This window comes from Bos grunniens, chromosome 15 (genome assembly GCF_055505025.1).
Source record: "Bos grunniens cultivar Pamir isolate PY7600 chromosome 15, Bosgru_T2T1.0, whole genome shotgun sequence".
NCBI lineage: Eukaryota > Metazoa > Chordata > Mammalia > Artiodactyla > Bovidae > Bos > Bos grunniens.
In genome coordinates this window covers 32,185,014-32,210,937 of record NC_141179.1, presented here as the reverse complement: position 1 = coordinate 32,210,937, position 25,924 = coordinate 32,185,014, and the positions used below count along the sequence as shown (strand labels likewise).

Below are 25,924 nucleotides of genomic sequence, written 5' to 3'. Positions count from 1 at the left end.
TCTAGTAAACTGTTCCCACTAGTTAGCAAAAGCTTATGTATGTGGTCAAAGCACAAAGTACAACACCTCTGTGAAATTTTTACTGCCAAAGGAATAAATTTAGGGGAATCAGCTTGTGAACATAGGAGCTAAAATGATTCAGGGTAAGAGTTGGTCTGACTTGTCATCCACGCAGGTCAAAAGTCTCACCAGAGATTCAGCAGGAGGACTGCTGTGGGAATCCTGGAGAAGGAGGATTAACAAGGTAGTTCTTTTTGCATCTGTACAATGTGGACAGAGCATGCATGTCAATTAAGCATCTCAAAGGACCCAGAAGGCACACACTGTAACTTGTTGAACAGTGACTGTAAGAGTTGTTTGTATAAGTGAACCAATCAATAAATACATGGATAAGTAGAGACTGTTTCTTGGAAACAGCCAGGTAAATCTGTATATATTAACACATGATTTAGAAATCAAGTGGCGTACATCTCAACGAATTTTGGCAAACATCTTAATGAAAGTAGGAAATATAATGGGGAGCACAGATAACAGATTAAATAAGACTATGAAATGGATGAATATAAGAAAAGCTAAAGAAAAGTAAGTTATAGATAGATTTTTCTTTAACAAGAAAGCGGTCTTAGAATTTGTGTCACATTTAATATCTACCAGGTGTCTTGATAATTTTATCAGTAGCCTTGTCTTACAGATGATAAAGGAATAAGTGAATTTCTTAAGATTACAGGAAAAGTTAGAGCAACTGGGCCTGATCAAACCTCAAGATACAATCATTTATTCTTTAATGAAGTCAGCAAACATATGAATGCCTAGAATGCTGCTGTTTGCTGTTTAGTCACTAAGTCATGTGCTATACTTTGTGACCCCATGAACTGTAGCCTGCCAGGCTCGTCTTGTCCGTGGGATTTACCAGGCAAGAATACTGGAGTGTGTTGCTATTTTCTTTTCCAGCCTAGACTGCTACTGCTGATGATAAAAAAGAAAGTCCTGAAAAAGCTCATGGTCCAGCAGAAAACTGCCAAGTAAGCCAGTGACTGCACTACACTGTGATGAATTCTGTCACAGCAGCGTGATATAGGTGTTTGGATGATCTAATTCTGCCTGAGTGAGAGTCAGGGCAAGTTTCAGAGAGGAACAACAACTTGGGCCAAATCTTGAAAGATACACAGAAAGCAGCTGGGTAGACAGAGGAGAAAGAGAACAGTAGATTCAGAATGAATAAAAGCAGGGAAGTTTTCCTTGTCAGGATTTATCATGAACTGCAGAAAAGCACATGGCTAAAGATGGAGAAAAGACTCTGGAAATAGCAAGGGGTCACATGATGGAGGGTCACACTTAGAGAGTTCAAACCATTGTTTGTAGGCAGTGAAAATCAGTGAAGGGACTTGAAGCTTCATAACCACGTTTCATTATTTAAAGGAGTCTGGTACCACTGCAGAAGGTAGCTTAGAGGAAGCAGAGTAAAACCTGAGGCAGAAAACCCATTAAGATACTTTTCCAGTAGTCCAAACAAGAAATAAGAACCTAAATTAAGGTAAAAAATCAAGCAGGAAGAACTATTTTTCTCTTAAAGATACCTTATATCAGGTCATGTTATAATCAGGTAGTAATGTTATATATAATAACAAGAGAGAATGTCATAATACTATTATTTGTGCAACTCAGAGTTACTCTGAGGTCAAAGGCATCAGTTACGTCAAATCACCAATAAGACTCAATAAAACAAGGAAAAGTTCTAAAATATTTAGAATAAATTTCAGTATCAAGAAAAAATATTTTTATAACCTTAGTTTTGAGCTCCAGCAATTTTTAATGTCAATTTATGGTAATAAATAGTGAAGTAGTAGCAGAGAATGAACACAGGATATGTAAACTCGTGAAACAATAGGTAATTAATGCACTGTTAGCAGCCTAAACCTCTGTGGTCTTATTAACCTCTTGATGCCTAGAATAAAGTTTCTCAGTGTTTTTCACATTAATGAAAAACAAGCAATAACAAAGTTAACTGAAAAATCACTATAGAAACAGTTGAAGCAATCAGTTATTTCTCTTGAGACATACAGAGAAGAATCCCAAGTGAGAAGCAGAATTCAGCAGCATACATAGCAACACAGAATAATATAGTGAGTCATTGCTGCCCTTCACCAAAACTCAGCAATATAAAAGCTTTACCTCATGCCAGTCTTCAAGTTTATTGTCAGAAAGATCTAGTTCTGACACGTGAGCACAGAAGGCAGCAATTTCTTTTTCATCTCCTGCACAGGTTATTCCACAGCTGTTCAACACCAATACACTTGGGAGGTTGAGGCGATCTGAATCACAAGGGAAATGAAACATGTTCTACGTCAGCCTAATTCTTGTCTACATACACTGAACCGTCAGGAATCAAAATCAAATTATGTGAAATTACACAAGGCCCTGAGAATACAGGATGTGATGGAATCCAAGGGTATTGAATTTCAAGGGGGAGATAGCCAAATATGACCCAGGAGGAGATTAGAAGTACTAGTCTGAGGAGTCCTGGAGGCTTTACCTCCTGGCAGGACTGTTTAGCTCAACTACCAACAACAGAACCATCACCCACACTGTCACCTTATCATCTGACGTTAGATCCCTGTGATTCACGGCAGGGCTGCCACTGTCTTCTCATGGCCTCAATTCTTTCTCTTTAAAATTTAGTTCAAAAGTATCATTCTGGTTAGCTCTTTTCTCAGACAGTCTGATTTGTATTTTCACCTCTTGTTGCCTTTGAAAATTATCTCAGACCATTAGGTAGTGTATCGGCTAAATCAATTCTGTTCTTCAAGTTCATATCAACTCAAGGAATCTTCCTCACTTACATGAATCCATTTAAAAATCTACATCTTTCTCCCATACTTGTCCATCAGTCAACCCCCTTTCATATCCACATAGAATTTGTCCCTTAGAAAAATGAGACTTTCAAAAATATATAATTATGAGGGAATATATTTCAGAGTCTTAAACCATTCAATGAATTCAGTCAAACTACTGCTTGTTCAAAAATAAGCCAATAAAATCACTCTTCCTATCTCTAATAAAAAGGACCAATATGATAATTCAGCCACTTTTTTCCTATTTGATATAAAACAAAGACTAACAAAAGTATATTTTATAAATGGAGGCCTCAAATAATATGATTTTTCAACTTAGTGCTTTTCACAAAATCAATTTTCTCAGGCTGGAAGTAGATCCTAAAAAAATGATCAAGTAAGAAATCCACTTCTTTCTGCTGTTCCAGTTTATATGGAGTGGTAAGATAGTGGTATTGAGAAATAACAAACATTTAGTAACCTTCGGACATAGGAACTTTAAAACACTGTTTAATATTAACCTCCCATAATGACAAAGAACTATTTCCAAGAACAATTAATTACAACATTAAGTTAAAATGCAAACCGAAAACACACATTATATGTTTCCAGTTGTAGATGACTGCTCACATAAGCCCCCTCCTAGAATGTCTTTATCCCCTCTCTAACCAAATTTTACTTTCTTGAAGGATTAGTTCAAATCTCACAATTTTGAACTCTTTCCTGTTCGTATTAACTCACTCCCTAAATTTCTTTCCCAATCAGTGTGCCATTCATTTGATTCAATATAAACTACCTTGTGTTATTATACATTTTTATAAATGTGAGTATCTTGTAATCCAATAGGCTATGAGGTCATTGAGGGCACAGGCCAGGCTTGTACTATCTTCTACCTTCCAAGTTCTTTGAAATACTCTCATTCAAATATTGCTCTTGCCCTGTGAGTGCAACTAAAATGCCTTTTGGCCAATCTGGAGGAAGATAAATCCTTTCAGGTTTTCCAAGAAACTAAAATCATAGAAAGGGAGAAAGGCTATTCAATTCATAATTCAAAATAAAGGGAATCATTTGCAAATAAGGCAATAGTCTGGTTTAATGTCCTAAGTAAGTTCCAGTAAATAAATGTTTTATGTCCCATCTTTCTTACCTTTCATAGGAGAGCCCTGAGGTGTGGCTGGGACATGGACTCCCATCCCAGGACCACGGCGATAAGGAAAGTTTTCAGGACTGTATTTTTCACATAATACTTGCATAAAACTCCTCCCGCTAGGTTGATCCATCTTCCTTTCCTAAAATTCTATAAGAAACCAGAAATCATCAAAATTTGTCTATTTATTCACACAGGAAATATTTATTGATAATCAATTATTTACAAGGTACTAAGCAAGGCATTGCCAACACAGAAGAGATGGTCACTGACCCCAGGAACTTATACTGTGGTGAGATCTCATGATTTAGGGAAGCTACATAGGCAGACAAATGGCAGCAATATAGTTCAGCATATGGTAACTGCAATACAGATGAAAAGAGCTACAAGATTTAGAAGAGAAGGCCATCAGCCAAGTGTAACAGGAAGACTCTGGCTGGTGCACGGGTTCACGCGATAGGAGGAAAGGGGGCCAATAGGAAGGCGCAGATTAAACATCAGACTGAAGAATGGGACGAATACTTTGACCCTGAATTGACGTTTGTTACTTAAAGTCCTCTCTTCTTCCACAGCTACTTCTACTGAGGAATGAGTATATAGGTTCTAGTTGATGGGATAAAAATAAAGAATTCTATGGAGGCTTCTGGGAATAATCCTTAAAAGATAGCCAGTGTGCCCTTTGTCCTCCTTCCCCGTCTCCTCAGTTCTATTGCCTAGAAACAGATCCTTGCTGTTGTGACCAAGAGACACATCCTAAGGAAGGTGAAACAAACAGCTGAAAGGGACTTAAGTCCCTGAGGATGTCATGGAACTGAGGTGCCATAATGCTGCTCAGTGCATATCTCTGGAAATTTCAGTAAAAGAGGAATAACCTTGTTTCATTTGAGCCACTGTCCTCAATTTTTCAGTCACTTAAAAATGAGCCTAATCCTAACTAAGTCAGAGTATCATTAGCACTAATGTATTAGTATTAGTATTGTCAAGGTCAAGTCTAACCTCAGCTAAGGGTACAAACATACTGTAATCCCAGCATACTCCCAGTACTCATGCATAGGTTAAAAAAGGTAACATCAAACAGCGTGGGCCTGCTTACCATTATCTTGAGGAACTGGCTTTTGATCTGTATTAAACATAAATCAAAATATAGGCCACCAATTGTCCTCTGTAGTTCTGCCTATTAGAAACTAAACTTTTTACTAAAATAATCAGAAAAAAAAGGAAGAAGGATAAAGAGTACTCAAAGAAGAGTACTCTTCTTTGAATACTTAAACAGAGCAGAGAGAATGCACAATGGTATAGAAGAGTAACCAGAAGAAATCTAACAAGAGAGCATCAGGATCACCTAAAGAGGAATCTCAGACAGAGGAGACCCTGTGTGGGAGAAGAGTTAGATGCTGCGAGGTACAGGGGTGACACAACGAGAGCCCAGTGACGCAGTGGTAGTACAAGCAGACTCAACATCTACTTAGACAGCAAGCTTTTCAGGAGTTTTAGGGGCCAAGGGGAAGACGGAGTCAAGGCTGGCTCCCAGGTTTCTAGTCCAGGTGACTAGGTCACTGGTGATAAGCCTAAGTAAAAAGAGAATGCAGAAAGATCTAGTTTCAAGCAGGAAAATGATGAATTCTATTTTACACATGTTCAATCTGAGGCATCTGATTCAGGGAAACAGACTGAAGTTGGGTGAGAAAGGTAAGCTTGAGGTGAGGCTTTGGACCTCATCAGGAAATATCATGAATAAGGACAGTCAGGTGACAGAACTCTCCAGGACACTGATATTTAAGATCCAGGTAGAGGAAGCAACATCATGAAGGAAAACAAAAAGGGAAAGAGAGTGGAGTGTATAGCTAACACTTTGAGAAGTTCTGATGAGAAGGTGAGGAAGAAAATGAGCTGATAAGGAAGGCAGGAATAGGACAGAGTAGGGATCAGGGGAGCAAGTGCCCAAGATTTTTCCTCTTAAAGTAGGAGAGACCTGACACAGTTTAGATTATGGAGATGCAGCAAGTAGAGCTGGAGAGTATGAAAACGACTACTGGTACCTGGTCCTAGGAAAAACTAGCAGGAATGAGCCTTCTAGAAGGCTGTTTGGTACTGGTCAAGTAACACTGCAAACTGTTTACCATTGGCAGTGATACATTTACTTCACTATGCTGCCCTGGGTTTGCTTTTGCTTTCAGTCTAATTATACTCATGTTAGGTATTTTCCTCATGTGACTGTCCTGGCTCCACCATGGCATTATAAAGGTGAGCAATGCTATGCAATTCTGCTTCTTCAGCATTGATTCACAGCATCTGGCACAGTACTCTACACACAGTCATGGTTCAATAAGTGTCGCTGAGTACTATTAATAAAATAACTAGCTTTCGGTATGCCAAGTAGAAAGAGCAGAGGATTCAGGATCAGGAGTAGATATAAGTCCCACCCAGTTCTACCACTTAATACTTTTGTGCCATTGAGCAAGACATTGTGTTTCTCTGGGGCTTAAATGTCCTTTCTGTAAAAGACAATATTAATGTCTATACTTCTTGGAGTTCAGGGTTACCATAGAGCTCTGAAATGTACAAATGTGTTATTTAGATTATAGGGCTCTTGTAAATCTCTAAAATTCAGAACTGTTACTAATTATAAAAGGAATTTGTAATGTGGTAAAAGGCACATAAACATAGAAAACTTCGACTCTGGCAATTGCTAGCTGGGTAAAACATAAACTAGTTATCTAACCTCTTTCCACTTCAAATTTTCCCCCTATGGATGAGCTACAAATTTCCTCTTGTATTTGCAGTAGGAATGTAAAAATGACATGAATATAAAAGTGGTCTTTAAACCTGGCCCACTTTCTAGATCGCTACCAGGACCACGTCTTCTGTACTTTATGACATCAACTCACAAACACCTAGAGCACAGAGGAGACACTCATTGACCACACGTCCAAAAGTTTTATCTGTGTGATCTATCAAAGTTTAGACAGTGGAAATGCATTTCATAACAAGTATACTACAAGTCAACTTGAAAATATAGGGCTGCCCTCTGTCACGGTTGTCATTTGGGAGCTTAAGAACAGGGTCTGTTTTAGTACAAGAGAGCTTGTTCTTTCTGTGCACACGGAGTGGTAAGTACATGCTGCTGTCCTCTGTCCCAGCACTGTGCCAAAACCGAACTCTGCATTTTCATCAATGACTCCAGAAACCTCCAGGTAGAAAGGTTCTTTCTCAAGGTAAACTCATCACTGACAACAGACAGCACAGAGCAGGTGCTATGCCACTAGTGACAGGCCCCACGGTTCTGATCAAAGGCCGCCTCAAGCAGAACGCCAAGAGAACTTTCAGAAACGTTTAACAAAAAGTCAAAGAGGTTGCACTGCTATCTTCCATACATACAACTGGCAGTTCAAAAGAATGAAAACTGTGTGGGAGGGTGCTCAACTGTCAGTGTCAAAATAACAAGTCACCAAGATTAAACAGCATCTTTTAACTGGAAGCTTCACATTCACTTAATCCTAAACCTCTTCATTCAAGGACAATAATCTTAATCACAATTTAAATATAGACAAGCTGAGTGTGGAATTAAAGAGACCTTGGCTAAAACTGGAGTCTGGACAGGGCTATAGGCTGAGCTTTCACCCCTGCCTTGTGACATTAATTACTTCAAACAGGAAGAGACGCAAGCCTTCATCTATGACAGGAAGATGTTGCCTACTTTACTAGTCAGCAGGAAGAAAAAAATGCTCCACCCAGTGACAACCCAGCCAGAGACTGAAAACAGCCCAACCAACCGCCATACTTCGGACGCCCAGCTTCCTCAATGGACTCTTTGGTTATGTAACGCCACCCTCTTCAGCTCCCCTCATTTTCCCTATAAAAGCAAGTTCCCCTTCCTTGGATCTGCCTATGGTCTGCCATAGTTTGCACATCTCACATTGTAAATCCTCTGGCTATTCCCGAATAAACTGGCTTTTGGTGGTTAAGTAACTGACTATTATAATACTAAAACTGATATGAGGATGGTAACGTTAGAAACATATACAAGTTAAAGTAAATGCTGGTAAGCAAGTAATCGTGGGAACTTAAAAGTTATTCCTCATGGCCCCATGCTTTAAGTTTTTCTAAGTAGTCTGCTTTTTTATTTTTTCTCTAAAGACTAAAAAGCAATATTAGGCAACTTCATTGGTTATTTTCCAGGATACTCTACTGGAACAGCTTTCCATGAATGCAGATACTGTACGCATTAATACACAGATTTTGAATTAGAACACTAAGACTGCAAAATGGATCAGTAACATAAATCTACTCGAAACCTGTTGGGGGCACTTGGAGGAAGAACAGTAGGTGGGAAAGGAAAACTGAAAACCAAATAGACTGAAAAATGAGGAAATATAGGATGGAAAAAGACCTTTAATTGGAGCCTTTTAAAAGGTTTTTTTGGAGGTGGAACAATAATCTATTACTATGGAAAGAACTGGTCTCAAGTTACATCTGATTACCTTCCACAGTTGCAGAGTTCTAAAAAACTTACAAAAGTGTTCTGAATTGGTGCTTCAAGCCAGGGAACCAGGAATCTGGGGGTGATGTTGCTTGGTTCTCTTACCGAGTCATGGAGTGTGCCTGTGAATATCTTAACCCCTTTGTGCCTCAAATTCTGACTATGCTATATGCTCTTTTTATAAGCACCTGGTGAAAGTGCAAGGATAAGGAGCTCAGGAGACTTTTGCCAAATAGATTAATATCAGAACAGGACAACCATTTACCTAAGTAACCTCAATTGCTATCAATTTGACTCAACATCAGGTCACAATTAGTATGAGACTCAACACAATTGGAAACAGAGAACAGGCCATATCTGACCACTAAGAGAGGAAGATACACAAGATATGGCCTTATGCTGGTATGCAAGACCAATATTTATTTCACCAAAAAATTTTATGGCAGACTACTACATTTTATATAAACACTATTAATACCAGCCTCATTCACAACTTCCAAAACTATCCCAGAGTCCCAAAACATTTAAAATCTTATTAAAAAATAGGTTTATCTGTCTATATATGTATAAACTATCTCCAGAAGGTAGAATATCCAGAAGGATAAAACAAAAGTAGTAAAATTCATGTGGTTGACTCCAAAGAGAGGAAATGAGGAACAACGTGAGGAGAGTGGTTTTTTACTGTGTACCTGTCTGAACCACCTGAACTCACCAGATGCATATATCACCCTTTCTTTTCCCATATATTATCTTTTCAAAATACAAAACATTTTTAAGTGATAATATCCGGGACTGACCTGATCTGTCAAAGTGTTTTTTAAGTCATTATTGTCAACTGTCTGTGGAAAAAAAAAATGCCAAACTCGACTATGTGGAATATAAATTTTAAAAGAAATAATAAGTTTTAAAGGAATTGGGAATTGAGGAAGAAAAGAAATAAAATGGTGGCTAAATGGAAATATTTTTGTAAAGGGGCACTGATAAAGAAAAAGAAAGGGCTTCCCTGGTGGCTCAGAGGTAAAGAATCTGCCTGCAGTGCAGGAGAAGCAGGTCCAATCCTTGGGTCAAGTAGATCTCCTGAAGAAAATGGCAACCCATTCCAATATTCTTGCCTGTGAAAACCCATAGAAGGGCCTAGAGGGCCACAGTCCATGCGGTTGCAAGAGTTGGACACAGACTGAGTGACTAAACAACAAAAAAGAAAGCAGAAAAAAACACATCTGCGCCTCAGAAATAAACTACAATCAAAATGAGAGGCTGGGTTGAGATGAAGTGGGAAAATGACTATGATGTGTACAGAGTGGTGGGAAGAACACCCTCAGGTCTCCAGTGTCATTTCTTTTGCTAACCAAGTTAAATGTGTTAGCAAGTTACCCAATATTTCATCCAAATTACCCAAATGGTATCCAAACCACTGACTTAGGAACCACAAGATATCCAGGAGGCAGAGGTTACAAAGCCACGGCCTAAGGATGCTTTGGAGCTTCAGGCCTCCCAGTTGCCTCTTGCTGTGGAGACTAACTAAAGACTGGGGCTTCCTACAAGATGCAAATTACTGGAATAATAAATAGTGGCAAACTGACTTACAGCTCTCAATAGTAAGTCGCAATAATTCAAAATATGCATTAGTGCAGGATGAAGCTAAACATTCAGGAAGAGTTTTCACAGCATAGAAATAATAAAGAAGAGGGAAGCACTCCCAAGTAGCTTAAGTTTATTTTCAGCCATTTGACACAGACCCATGCAGATACAATTTATAACTAACCAATCTTATCTATCCATCAGAGAAGGGCAGGAGAAAAACACACTTTAGAGCTACCTGCTAATATATTGCTACCAAATATGTGAAAATAAAATTTAGGTTAAACATTTTGGCCAAAGGCTCCACAATTTCACCTTTGGAATGGTTCTGTTGGTCAGATGACATTTCATTCCAGGCATTTTTCTCTTCTCGGGTACCTACTTCCCTTACAAGACAATCTGAGAAGAAGAATTTTTCACCACTTGTTTAATAAAAATGGAGACAACAAATATATCCAGTTTTCCCTCTCTCTTTTGCATGTTACCAAGTGGTCCCAATTAGGCTTATTTACTCGTTCATTTATTTATGAAATGTGTGCCCTCACAAAGTTTGTAGTCTCATGTAGTTCCATTCAACAAACATGACCCAGACACTGCATCTGTGCCAAGCAAAAAGAAAGGAGAAAATAAAATACAAACTCTGCCCCTACGGCATCACAACCTAGAGGGAAATTCAGGAAGATAATACATACCTCAAACAGGGCACCCAGAAATAGTGAATTAAAGACAAGAAGTGATGAACTTTTGTAAGTATAATCAAGAAGTAGGAGGTGAATCCTCAGCCATTTGGAAAGATGACAAAGATTAGGCTAATGGGATGAAGAGCATTCCCGACACAGGAAACAACTGAAGATAAACCTCACAAGACACATTAAGTGGTTTTGCTACAACATAAAATTTGCATAGGGAGCAGACCAAAAAGTGGACGGCAGTCAGCTCATGCCTGACCTTGCTCAGTTTGACTTCATCCTATAGAGATAAAAGAGAAGTTTTGACAGATTGCTGTGAATATTGCAAGGATGGGGTTACCAATCTTTATTTACACTATCAAGAGGTCAAAAATGATAATTTTTAAAACCCTAAAAGGACTGGGTAAGTAGGAGTTTGTTCACCTTAGAGGAAGCATGTTCAGTACAGACAAGGGGATAAAAACCATAGTTTAGAGAGTTAAGGAAATAAATAAGTGAAGACAGTTAAGTATAGACCATGCCTTTGAGATGCTTAGATGAAAACAGAAGAGATGGGACAGGTGATGAAGAAAAGTGAAGTGTTCAGAGATAGAGAGCTGTTATATTTTGAAAGAGGAATTTATAGGATGAGTTTTGGGGTGTGGGCGGTAATGGCATGGAGGAGGTCAATAAAACTAACAAAACAAAGCCAAGGAGGAAAATCTGAGTAGTGTCAAAGAATCTCTTAGTACTACTAGCTTTCTTAATTTTTGGAAGTTTTTTTCAAAGCCCGTTTAGCTTTTACTTTGGGATTCCTAACCTCATCCCCAGAAAGCTTCCTGTTTTTAAAGATCCCCATTATTTCCGAACTCTGCCAGATTCTTGGACATTTTAGGTAGCTGGGACTTTAGCTTGTTGTTTTGTTTCCTACGTCTTTCTGATCCTCGGCAAGAGTGTACCCTAATAAAACATAATTACTCTGGGAAAGCATATCTGTATTTTACATATTTTTACCTCCAGGAAAGCTTAAAAGAAAGAACAATAAAGGAATGGATAAAGAAGATGTGATACATATATACAATGGAATACTATTAAGCCATAACAAAGAACAGAATAATGCCATCTGCAGCAACATGGGTGCAATTAGAGATTATCATAGTAAGTGAAGTTGGTCAGAAAGAGAAAGACAAATACCATACGATATCACTTACATGTGAAATCTAAAATACGGCACAAATGAACCTATTTACAAAACAGAAACAGATTCATAGACATAGAGACTGACTTGTGGTTGCCAAGTGGAGGTGGGATTGACTAGGAGTTTGGGGTTAGTAGATGCAAACCATTACATTTAGAATGGATAAACAACAAGGTTCTACTGTATAGCACAGGGAACTATCTCTAATCTCCTGGGGTAAACCATAATGGAAAAGGATATTATAAAAGAATATACAGCAGAAATTAGCACAATGTTATGAATCAACTATACTTCAATTAAAAATTATATTAAAATATAAAGAGAAAAGGGTCTACTGATAAGCTTTTTTCTAAAAAAAAGTGCTTTAAAAATACTAGTGATATACACTCTGAATTTTTAAAAATTACCAACTGAAAATAAGCCAAAAAACTGTTATGTCATGTAGATGGAGTTTCACTTTTCACTAGCTAAGCATGTAAATAACTGTTATCAAATAGCTTTTCTTATCTGAAGCATATTTACAGCCACAGCCACACCAGGAGGAAGCTTTGGTTGACAGATTTATAAAGTAGACTAAAAGCCTGAGGATACACCTTACGGTGTGTATTTTTTTCAGACCATTTTTTCCATGCTATGTAGAGACATGCTTTTCACACAAAGATCAAATTACTTTCAGATATATAGCTCTGTAACCTGCCTTTTCACTAAACAGCTCATGAAAAACTTTCTATATCCAAAAATAAATACCTATATAATCATTTTGAGGTCTGTGGAACATTCCATTAACAAGCTTTTGCTGCTGAACTCATGAATGACAGTGATCTCTCCCATAGAAACACATTAAAGATACCGTCCAAGTCAACATACTTAGGCTAGACAGTCATTCTGCACGGCGCTTCTGCTTTCCCTTATCATAAAGTACATATACAGGCAACTCTACCTCAGTTACCTCCTTGAACATTTTGTAATATACTAAGCAGATGCCTTCTTGGGATGAAAAGCAAGGAAAATAAACTAATTCTAATAACCTTTCAGAGCTCTTCTCAAGAATTATGGCTTACCAATTCACCAACTGACTCTGAGCATGCCAAGTGCAAAACTTGAGTGCAGCTGATAAGTCCATTATCATAACACACCAGGATCTCACACCCTACTATGAACCACCCTATTTCTCAAAGTCTCCTTCTCAGCTGTATACGAAGCTACACCTAAGTATAATAATGTGGCACATCAACTTTTCTTGGTAGAAATCTTCTTTCTTAGAAGATTTTTTCAAAAAATGCAACACTGCCAAATGAAATGTGAATTCAGACTCCTGGTCAGTCTCTGAATTGGACTATTAGTAGGGCACTGCTATCCTTTTCACGTATCACAGCACAGTTCATTCTCCTTAAAAGCACCACAATATCTAACCCAAATTCTTTATGTAATGATGTTAGTGGCACCAGAGATATCTAAAACTGTGACTCTATGTTATCAGTGAGTATGGCCTCAGAGCTGTCTGTATTTTTTTACTAAAGAACCATACTGCACACAAAGCACATTTGATATTGGACAAAAGACAAAGTTTTCTCATCTACAGCTGCATATTAGTAACCAGGATTGACTCTCATGCTGGTAGTCTGTTCTGTGCAGCACTCGAAATTTCTGATCCAAATGAACTAGCCCAAGAACTTTATAATTTTAATGAGAAAGTACTTGAGAGGAAAAAGATTAAGAAAATACTGCTACTTAGATGTAAGCATCTCTTTGTATGAAACTATTTCTAAGAACTTCTTTCTTGATTCCCATAGCTTCTGTGAGAAATGTTGGCTTACACCAATTATCTACATCCCTACTAAATTAGGCATTTTAGAATACAGAAAAGCACTTTTCATCAACTTTCAGCAATCACAAGAACAACAAAAAGTTTAACGTTCACCTCACCCCTTATTTCAATCAATTCCAAGAATTCCACCCTTATCCCCCACTTTTCAACTCCTTTACAAACAAATCTCCAACAACCCCTATCTTTCCACATGGACCAGAAAAAAATCTTAAGGCTTTTATGTTGCACTTACTCAAAATTCACGAGTAGAAACATTTACTCTTGAATCGATGCTCCCCGAAAGCTGAGTGTCCCCACACTGAGATTAACAATCATTTTAAAGCCCAGTAATTTTCCACAGGCACCTTCTCAAACAGACAGACTGACATTTCTATTTACACAGGACATGAAACTGAGGTGACCTGCTCAGGTTTCTGTGGCCCAACCAGGATGCTAAGTCATACTTTGTGTATTCCTAATCTGTTGAGCCATGCTGTCTTCACTACAAAAAAAAAAAAAAAAGAAAAAAAAATGCATGTCAATAGTATATGGCATCATGCATAAATCATAGAAATCCAACTTATTAAAATATATGAAAACCATCACACCCAAAATACCTCTTGTAACTACATTAAAGTAACTGAACCACAAAACTAAGCAGCTGTACTGACTGGTCTAGTCACCAAAGGGGGGAAAATATTAACTTCTCCTTCCTCCCAAAAAGCACTAAATATTAGTTTGCTGAATGTACCGGTTTTCATTAGAAGAAAATTATACATGCATACTATCTTTCAGCTGTGAATACACAAGCTTAAGGTCACTATTCAGCTGTTTACAGAACAGATTACCCCATCATCTCTACTTGTGTGTACCTACCTATTAAGTTTAACGTAGGAATGGACTACTAGCTCATCACTCTGCAGCCTTCTAGAGTTTACAAAGCATTCTTGTAAACAGCCACACAGAGAAGCTGCAAAAGTTTACAGGTTATTAAAAAAAATTCACTAGCCCTTGCCATATTTTGTGCTATAGTAGTATATATTGCCTGGTGGTAATAAGGGCAACCAAACTGCCTGGATGTAAATCATGACTGACTCTACCACTCTGTATGTGAGCAAGTTACTTTGGTTTCTATTAATAAGTCTCCTCATTCATAAAAGGGGTAAAAGATAGCCCCTAACTCCTAGTTCACAGGGTTGCTGAATGAATGGAGGTAATATGAGTAAAACATGTTTAGCACATCACCTTGCACAGGAAGAGCACTTAAATACCAGCTATTACTCCTCCTGCTACTCCGATTATTACTCTCATTACCATTCATGGAAACAGTAATGTAGGGCTGGTGGACTTATTTACAATTATTGTTAAATAGTTTTGATCTAATATTTTTTGGTCCTAGGTCAATGCTAATTAATGCCAATTAATGAATGTCTGACATTTATAATGTCATTCCTCCTTAACCAGAAGGTATTCCCTTCTCCACCTGTCTTAAGTTTTACTCATTCTTCGAAGCCCGACTCAGAATACTTGGAGATGAAGACTCTTCAGATACCTCCCGACATAATGCTTCTTTTGAGCGGAGCTCAGCCTATCCATTACCTAAAATATTCAGTGGGTAATTAATCATGTATTTGCATGGATTCTTTTCACTTTTCTCCCATTGTTAACTAATGCATAGTGTTGTGATTTTCATGTGTTTGTTTTAAATCCTTAGTATAGTTCTTGAGGCTAAGAACCATATCACAATGCTTCTTTCTATCATGGGCTGAAACTTTGTGCATAATCCACACTCAATAAATATGGTAATAGATGAGTTTCTTAATCACTTCTGATTTTTCATATCAAATGTACTTTTAAAAATATCAAAGGCAGGGATATAACAAACAGATTAGTTATGAAAATGCTTCTTAGCTACCACTGAAATACTAATTATGTCTACCTCTCCATGGGGATTCCAAAAATAAGACAACACATGATAGAGCAATGAATCAGTAGCAGAATAAAAAATTCTTGCTTCCAAGCACAAGTTGAATTCTTCCACAAAAACTATAACCACAGTAGATTTAATACCGAATATATGATTTTGGTATCCATACTATACTGTACATCTCATACATAAGATTTAATAATTTATGCCATTCTTTAGATCAACAGGCACAGTACAGTAACTAAAAACGAATATATGTGCATTGCTGGTGAGAATGTAAAATGGTGTACTTGCTACAGAAAACAGTTTGGCAGTTTCTCAAAAAATTAAACATGGAATTACATACGGTCCAGCAATCCCATTTCTGGGTATATATCAAAAGAATTGAAAGCAGGGACTTGAACAGCTATTTGTACACCAATATTCATAGCAGCATTATTCACAATAGCCAAGGATGGAAATTACCTAAACATCCATGGGCATATAAATGGATAAGGAAAACGTAGAATGTATACACAATGGAGAATTATTCAGCTTTGAAAAGGAAGGCAATTCTGACACATGCTTCAATATGAATGAACCTTGAAGACATAACCCTAAGTGAAATAAACTACACACAGAAGAACTACTACTATATAATCCCACTTATACAAAGTGCCTAGAGTAGTCACATTCACAGAGATAGGAAGTGTAATAGAATGATGGTTGCCAGGGGCTGGGGAGAGTGGGGACATGAAAAAGCTCTGGAGAGGGATGGTGGGGATGGTTGTACAACAATGTGAATGTACATACTGCCACTGATACATACACTTAAAAATGGTTAAAATGGTACATGTTATATATATTTTACCACAATAAAATTTCAAAAAATCAAGGAATAAATAAAATATACTTAAAAACAAAGATGAATATAGGTCAAATCTAAAGTGTCTGGTTCTTATTCTCTCAGCATACTTACCAAATTGTGCCAACAATTCACTTAAGGATCTTCAATAGTGAGTGAGGGATAAATTAGCCAAGTCTCAATAAACGCATTTGTAACAGATATGATTTATAATGTACATAATCGTATCTTTTATTTTGGACTCCTTTACTGATGTTCACATGGGAAAATGTCACTAATGGATGAGGGATTAATAGAGATAACATTTAAATTACAATCTCCAAAGGGACTTGCCTTTATAAAATGTATGCCTTAAGTTACTAATAGTACCTATGAGAAAATATCCTCATGCAAGACATAATAATATGGTTTAATAATCTGGACTTGTTTCCAACATTTTAAAGCTCACAATTCTTTCCTAAAATTCTCTATTCATCTACCTATGAACTAAATAACAACATAATAATAATAAAAATATTCTCAAAAATGAACTATCTTCATTGAGATAATGCTGTGCTTAGTTGCTCAGTCGTGTCTGACTCTTTGCGACCCCATGGACTGTAGCCTGCCAGGTTCCTCTCTTCATGGGGATTCTCCAGGCAAGAATATCGGAGTGGGTTGCCATGCCCTCCTCCTGGGGATCTTCCCAACCCAGGAATTGAACCCAGGTCTCCCGCATTGCATTCTTTATTGTCTGAGCCACCAGGGAAGCCCACTGAACTAATGGCATCCGTCAACTACAACTTATATATGAGAGAATCATTGCATTATATCATTCTTTTAAAATGAAATATTATAAATATATGTGTAAGCATAAGAGGAAAGGGAAAGTGCTAAAGTTGCTGAAAAACTGTCTCCCCAGATTTCATAATACAGTAGAGCCTCATTATTAGCAAATTCTTTATTTGCAAGTTCACCAACTCAAATTAATTTGTAACTCCAAAATCAATACTTGCAGCATTTTCATGGTCATTTGCAGACACTCTCAGAGAAAGAAAAAAATGAGTCACCTGACAGTATGTTTCCAGCTGAGAGAGGAAAAAAGGCCTCACTCTGCCTTCTCGTTTCAGCTCTCATACTGTAAACAAGCGTCCTTTTCAGGATCTATTTAGTGCCAGGTTTTTTATATTTTTGTGCTTTTCTGTTGATCTTACTATAGGAAAAGGCCCCTCAGCACATTGCTGTGTGCCTAAACACAAGATTTTGATGTACCTTATGGAAAAAACAGGTGTTAGATAAGATTTATTCAGGCATGAACTACAGAGCTAATCACTATGAATCCAAAGTTAATGAATCAACAATATATACTGAATACAGTGTCTTTAAACAGAAACACATATTAAACAAGGTTAAAAAAATAAATAAATAAACAAGGTTAGGTATTAATCACTTGATGAAAATGTGAGCAAAGACTGGCAGGACCCTAACCCTATATTTCCCCTGGGAACAATGGTTACAAATTTACTAATTTGGTATTATGGCAACTTTACATAAGTACCATGAATAACAAGAATCAACTGTACTTTGCAAAGAAAACTCAGGAGGGAAGAAAAATGGATCAATGGACTTGAATGGATAGTCCAGAAACAGGTCTATGTAAACCTGGCTGCAGGCAGCATACAGATTAGCAGGAAAAAAGCTGAACTACACAAGAACTGCCCCAGGACAAGAAAATACAGATCTGGGAAGAGTGAAAGGGGAATTCCTCATCTCACAACACAGAAAGGTTCAATCCAGCTACAATGTTGAATGCAAACTTTATCCCAATGAGAAAAAAATAAGTATTTTTTAAAAATAGGAAAACAGCTCTAAGATCTTGATTTAGGGAACTATTTCATAAGCAAAACGCAAAAAGAACCCATAAAGGAAAAGTAAAATGAAAAACTTTTGATCATCAAAAGATATTACACACAGAAAAAGCTAAGCTAGAAACTGGAAAAAGATACTTGCAACACATGTAATTAACATAGAGAACTAAAACCAGTAAGAAAAAGGCAAATGATGCAATAGAAAAACGGACAAAAGACATGAACAAGTATTTAACAGAAGATAAAATTCAAAAGACTAATAAATATATGTAAAAGATGTTCAATAATATTCAAAGACCGAAATTTAAATCTCAATGAACTATCATTTTACAAACACTAGCAAAACTTAAGAACTCTGACAATACCAAGTGTTGGAGAAAATGTGGGAGAACGGGAACTCTTCCACCGCTAGTAGGAATACAAATGCCTTGGAAAGCCGTTCATCATCATCTAGTGAAGCTGAATATGCACACCTCCTGTGACACAGCAATTCTCAGTGTAACTTTACAGGAACTTGCAATGTGTACCAGGAGAAAAGCACAAGTGTCCACAACAACAGTATTGTTTGAAATTACAAAAACGCTGGTGAAAAAAATCCCCTTATATCCAATAGGCAGCTGGATAAATTCCGTTACATTCATAATATGTTTACACAGCAATGGAATTAATAATTGGTCATTCGTTATGACTGCTTCCTTATCAATACAAATGACTTTTAAAAACACTGTTAAATGGATAAAATAACCGGTCACAAGAATATATACAGTATAATTCCACTTAAAATTCAAAAACATAGAAAATTAATCATTGCATTGTTCAGGGTTACATGCATAGGTGTAACTGTAAAGAAAAGTTACATGAATAATAAACAAAAAATTCAGAATTGTGGTATCCTTGGACAGTGGGGGTGAATAACCAAGGAGAGGCACATAGGAAACAAAATCAATTCTTAATTTCCTCAAATCTGCTCCTCCTCTACTAGTTCCCACCTACAGAGTTACATTTTTCTCTTCCTCTCACACCCCCTGTAATTAATCAACCTCTGTGTGTTAGTCACTCAGTCATGTCTGACTCTGTCCATGGGATCCTCCAGGCAAGAATACTGGAGTGGGCTGTCATCTCCTCTTCCAGGGGATCTTACCTCCCCAGGGATCGAACCCGGGTCTTCTGCATTGTGGGCAGATTCTTTACCTTCTGAGCCACTAACACCCCAATTCTGCCCAATTCTTTCAATTTCCTCTACTTTAGTCTGGGTTAAGCCTTCATTAATCTCTTGCTAGGACTGTGGCAAGAGGTTCCTCTTAAGTCTATCATGACTGTATAATTCATTCTCCAAGATCATCTAAGTGATCTTTTCAAAATGTAAGTCATGTCCTTTAAACTCTCCAAAGGCTTCTCTTCACAATCAGAATAAAATTCAGTCTTTACCACAGCCTTCAGGGCTTCATTTTACCTGTTCTATGATTACCTCCTCCCACCCTTTTCCTAGCCCACTAGGTTTCAGCTGGCTTGGCTTTCTACTTCTCAAACCTGCCAAGTTGATTCCCCCTCTTAAGGCTTTTACAGGAATGCCATTTTCCTGGCTCTTGGCTTAGCTGGCTTCATCTCAGCATTTAAATCTCAAATAAATTTAAGCACAAATGCTACCTTCTCAACCAAGTTGCCTCTGACCACCTCATTAAATATGGCAACACTGCCACCAGCAAGCACTTATCACTTCACTGTTTCGTTCTTTACAGCACTTATCACTATCTGTTAATTTAGTGATAAATTCCACCAGAACCCAAGTCCCACAAAAGCAGGGATCTGTCAGTTCAGTTCAGTGTACTACAAAGCAGTGTCAGGCAAGTGGCAACAAATATTTGTTGGATGAATAAAACAGTGAACTTTACTTTCAATAAACATGAATTAACACTTTCTGACAGTGATATGAAAATCAAGAACACCAATGAGAAGTATTACAGATGGAAAGGAATTTTGAAAACTATGTGTCTGTGAAAGCGTTAGTCCCTCAGTCATGTCTGATTCTTTGCTATCTCATGGACTATGTAGCCAACCAAACTCCCCTGTCCATAGAATTCTCTAGGCAAGAATACCGGAGTGGGTTGCCATTCCCTTTTCCAGGGGATCTTCCTGACCCAGGGGTGTGTTTGTGTGTGTGTATATATACACACACACACACACACACACACAGAATTTTGCATTCTCCTTCAGGGAGATGGGGTAGGGGGAGCGGAATCTAACATGCTAATTTGGCATCAATCGTTCTAAAGAAGGAAAAAACACATTTTTATGACTTTATATGCCATACAGATCCATCAACTGTCAGTCTACAATAGAAAATGAATCTTAAGCTTGAATTCTTAAAAACATGAGTAATTTGTGTATTCACAATGACTGACATAAAGTCTATTCTCGTTTCCTTACTTTGATGACCCCTGTTATGATCAACATGACAACACTTCATAATATCTATTGAGTTCACTATGTGCTTGGCACTATGTTGTTTTATACATGTTATTACTCAGTTCTCACGACCTTTATCAGAGGTACTACTAACCCTGTTTTACACATCAGAAAACTAAAGCAGAGAGAGTCTAGTCAGATGGCTAACGAGTGAAAGACTCAAATCTAGGCTGCCCAAGTTCAAAGCCCTAAAATTAAACCCATCTGCTGAACTGATACTGCTCAATTCACTTACATTATCTGCTAAAAAACTGTATGTGTATCTACTGCAATTTTATGCATCATGCTAGGTCAGCAATTCTTAAACATTACTGTACATTAGAATCACCTGGGCAGATTCCTAGATTCTGATTCAGTAAGTCTAGCGTGGAATTTCCAGAGATCTGCAATTTTAACTGTCTTGGTCCATGAACTATACTCAACTCTGTGCAGGGTGTTCTACAGGTTTGAGATATATGAGCCTCCTGTCTCAATCAGTTTACAATCTAAAAGGGATAGAAATCAGACACACAATTGGTAACTATACAGTGATACAGGAGAAGTAGTATCAACAAAACAGCAAGACTTCAAGGAAGAGGGATCAGCTGTAACGAAATGAAGATGAGCAGGATTTCATGAAGAAAGTCCTGCAGACTTTCAGGAATAATGCTACATGCAAAGGAAGGCTCGAAAAGCAGACAGCTTGGCAGGAACAGGGGCTCTGCATTTAGGGCTGGAAAAGTAATGTCAGTAAAAATGCTCTCAATGTCAACCTAAACTCTATGGGTTTTATTCAGTGCTGGCTCTGGGAAATTGCTAATGGTTTTTGAGGAGGTAAATGATAAATCACAGCAATATTCTTTGGAAGAGTACTATGATGAAGTTATGCAAGATCAAGTATATTGAGAACAACAATGGGAATAGTTAGGCTGGCAGCGTTCCAATCTCAAAAAACTGTAACAGCTAGAACATGGTACTGGAAAAGATGAAAAAAAAAGGAAGAATGGTACCTCTCGACAATGAACTGCATGTGGGGCAGAGGCAACAATCACAGCTATTAACAAATGATTTCTTCACCCCTTAAGTCCAAGTTGTAGTCTGACCAGTTTCATGTTACTTTTTACAACTTTTTCTTAAACAACCAACTAAGCTCCAAACTATACAGTTCACTTATTCAAAACACAGCCCATGACTAAGAAGTCAGCAAACAGGCCTGCAAAATACATGTCACATAGTTCATACACTAAAAAAAAAAAAAGTACATGTATATATATTATACTTAATATATAATATATATAAATGAAAGAACATTATTAAGAGCAATATAATCCCATTTTACTCAAAGTTCTAACAAAGGTAAGCATCTAATTTCCAAACCCACAGCAGTTCAGAAGGAAAAATTAGAAGGGTAAAAGAGCAAAAATTAGAAGAGTATAGACAGGTGGAAGAAGCTGAAGAATAGAAAGGAAAACTATTAAAAAAAAAAAAAAAAAGCACACAGAATCACTCAGGGTAAATTCGCCACAACTGTTTATTGACAGATACACATGATTCCCAGAAAAATGGAATTAATGAGAATCTTCCTTAATGTCCCAAACATCTACCACACAAAGAAAACTTTTAAACATTTTAAAACAAATTTTTACCTGAGTTAAACGTAATTTTTAAAGGATGACTGATACATGCAGGCAGAACAACCAAGAGATAGTCAAAAAATAAAGGTAAGAAAGATGTATTTTATAATACAGTAAGTTTGAAGATAATAAGAATGCTTTCATAAAGCATCTACTCAAGAATGTGGCCCTAGTGGTAAACTTTACTTCAGGCAATATTTTCCTGATGGCTGTGCTTTTGAATTCCAGGTTTCAAATAATATGAGGGCATCTTCAACAAAAATAAAAATGATTGAACTGGTCTTAAATACAACCTATAAATATGTATCTACTGAAATCAGGCAGCATCATTTGACACTCAATGTCCTGTAACAAAAGGCCATGCGACACTTTTAAAAGGACATTAAACATCACAACACATGAAGGCTTCTCACTTTGGTCACCAATACTCGTTAACATTTATTATAATACTACTCACACAAGGACCTTATCTGTTTCAAAAACAGATGAAAATGTCATTTTCATGGGGAGAATTAAGATGTTAATTAACTGAAAGATATCTTAAGTTTATGATTAAGTTACTAAAGCCAGGAACCTACACCTTAAATCATGCAGAAAAAGCATATCATGCATTAATTATTGGAGTAGGAAGAGTATGGGTTTCAGCTTGAGATTTTTTATATTGCAGAAAGGCAAATTAATGTATAACATTGTAACGTTAAAATTACCTTAAAGATGTTGTAAGGATGAATCAACTGTATGGAACTAGGCCTCTCATATTTCTCAGATCCAGCAAAGAACAGAGAAAATTAAAAGCACATACTTATTTCAAAATTTCATCAACTGATCAGGCAAATTAAGACATCAAAGATCATGGTACAATTTACTACACCTTCTAAATATGTAAACAAAAGTAGTCAATTGCACCAGGGGGGTTCCACTCTCCCTCCCTATCTCCTTATTATCATCCTTGTTCTCTAGAAACATACAGGAAGACACTAACTGAAGCCAAAAAAATGTGCCCTGGAGACAGTTTGTCAAACTGCAAGTTATGACCCGTGTATCAATTTAGTGCGTTTAGTTAGCATTTCTTAAAGAAAAAGAATGAAATATAATAGCAATCATCAGTATGCATCATTAGTAGTAAGAATGAGTACTGCTTTGTGAAACTTCTTGTTCCTATGTGGGTATGTACTAGATGATAATGAAAAACGTTATTCTTACTATAATTTTTTTAAAGTTTGAAAGCTCCTAACCTAAATGTCTCTGGACTCAAAGACATTCATCAGCCCTCAGCACCTACACAACCTCTTAGCTCAAGCTGGGCTCGTGGAAACCAATTTAAGAGCTCCAGGCAGCCAAAAAAGAATGAGGACACGCCTTAACTAAGCCCGAATTAGGACCTGAAAGAACTAACCTCCCCTAACACCAGCCCTAGGCGGTGCCTACAAGCTTCTGGTAACTTAGCAACCTTCAAGGAGCTCCTCCTCCCTCAACTGACTAGAAACAGTTCTACTCTTCCAACCAACTTTACAGAACTACAACTTCTAGAATCACTGTGCCCCAAGACAGTATCACCTCTCCTCGCTTCACCAATTCCCAGTATGTCTTCCTAGAAGAGGACCTCGAACTCAGCAGAGAATGAAGCTCCTCACAGATCCTGACCCTTCTTCTCCTCTCCCAGATCTCCGGACAGGGTACCCTCCTCCCAGGTCCCATCTTACCCCAACCGCCTCATTGTCAGTTAGTTGTCCTGGGGGCAAAACGATTCTCTCAAAAGCCCTCTTTAAACTGCCGCTTGCTTGCTCCTACGGGCCCCCGGAAGGAGCAGGCCTGGTGTCCCAGGAGCTCCTAACCCAACCGAACCTCCCCGGGGACACGTACTCTTTTTTTTTTTTTATTCAGTAGTTATTAAGAGGCAAGTTTCCTATTTCCCCAGCAGCCCCAGACATCTCCAATATCCATCTCCTACCAGCCAGGGGGCATCTCGTCCCCCAGGCCCCGGGGCACAGCGGGAAGCCCTGATTCTCCCAGGAAGTCGGACAGGCTCCCCCAGACGGCCTCCTCCAACTCATGCCCCTCTCCCAGCCCAGGCCCTCCCCGCGCCGCCGCAGCGCAGGCCCGGCCCCATCCTCCCTCCGGCCCCGGCAGGTGTCCCATCCTCCCCTTCGCCCAGGCAGGCCTCGTCCCGCTCCGACTTCTTCCAACTATTTCCTCGCACAGCACCCCGGCTCCAGAGAGAAGCCCCTCGGGCCTCGACAACCCGGCGGAGCCGGCAGGCCCGGGCTCCACTCACCCCTCAGCCCGGGAGGCGGGGGAGCTGCTGCGGCGGCTCCTCGGCCTGCGCCTCTCCTCCCCCCTCCCGGCCGCCGCCGTGGCCGCCGCTCAGCCTCGGGCCTGCTCACGGCCGGCCCCGGACCGGCTCCGCTTCACCTCGTCCCCAACTCCGGCCTCCGGAGCCCTGTGTCCTGCATTGACCCGGAAGCAGCTTTCCCGGCCCAACAACAACACGTGACCCCGCCGCACGTGTCACGTCCGCTGCGTGAATGGGAGGGGGCGCCGGAGGAACCGGTCCTCCAGGACCTAGCTGAGGTTGCCGTGGCGACGGGGATGTCGCGGGCGGCCGGGTAGTCACTAGAAACACACTTCATCATCTGCTTTTTCTCTTACTCGTCATGGGGGGACACCCTGGGTGCAAAGGAGGAGTACAAATTGTCGCATCAGAGTGGAATAGGGGCAAGTCAGAGCCGAGCCCGGGACTCTGAGAGGCTGCTGTCTTACAGAAAGGAGCAGCAAGCCGAAAGTTTCCAGAATCACCTAGAATTTTGTCCTGATTCGGTCACTAGTTTACCGGTGACCCTGATCAGTTCCCCTCCTTTCTATGTCTTCAGTGTCCTTACTCGCGAGCTCTAGGCTGTAATCGAATACTGTCCCAAGATGCTTTTGTGTAAGGATGTGGTAGCACTCTGACCTTTATTTCGTGTCCTTGTCTCAAGGTCTGCGGCATCCTGAGATTTCGGTGCTCCAACACCAATGTAGTGATTGCATCTTTCACTTATTGAGCCCCTTCTAGATACCAGGCACTGTATATAAGCTACTTCCGATTTTTTATGACCTTCCCAAAGTAGGTATTTTACAGAATTGAAAACTGAAATTCACAAAGGTTAAGTGATCTACCCAAGACAATTAGTCAGTGACTAGACTGAGATTGGAATTCAGGTCAGTCTGGCACCAAAGTTAAGTGCCCGCACTTCACATTATCCTATACTACTGCTCCAGCTCTATACACATTATATCTCACTGTTGGGCTGTGATGGTTTATGTACTTCTTCGACCATTTCTTTTGCAAGAATAGGGATGGTGCTGGCTGAAAGCGCCGTCCCTAAAAGACTGAATTCTCTTCAGTCTTTTAGCTGAAGAGCTAGGAGTTGACAAGATCTTCATGCATGAGGTGTGTGTGTTTTCATGTAGTGTGTGCTAGGCAGCAGGTAAGGGGTCGTGATGTGCATACAGAGGTAGTTATTGGTTCATAGAGT

At 38.7% G+C, this 25,924-nt stretch overlaps 1 protein-coding gene across 19 annotated transcripts in view; it reads right to left on the bottom strand.

Moving 5' to 3' along the window:
* Positions 1-24,894, bottom strand: part of TBCEL (tubulin folding cofactor E like) — a 66,938-nt gene extending 42,044 nt beyond the window's left edge. For 6 of the 19 annotated variants that reach the window (XM_086338332.1, XM_086338323.1, XM_086338328.1 and 3 more), the window contains exons 1-3: positions 24,685-24,894; positions 3,979-4,128; positions 2,173-2,312 (exon numbers count right to left, since the gene is read on the bottom strand). Coding sequence is in view for 10 of the 19 variants with exons in the window: in XM_086338323.1 (XP_086194449.1) it covers positions 2,173-2,312; positions 3,979-4,111 (273 nt within the window). In the remaining 9 variants the exon portion in view is untranslated. Of the gene's footprint in view, positions 1-2,172; positions 2,313-3,978; positions 4,129-13,965; positions 14,215-14,588; positions 14,683-23,116; positions 23,171-24,684 lie in introns of those variants that run through there. The other 13 variants (XM_086338333.1, XM_086338325.1, XM_086338330.1 and 10 more) reach the window with 4 other exon arrangements.
* Positions 24,895-25,924: the final 1,030 nt, after the last annotated feature.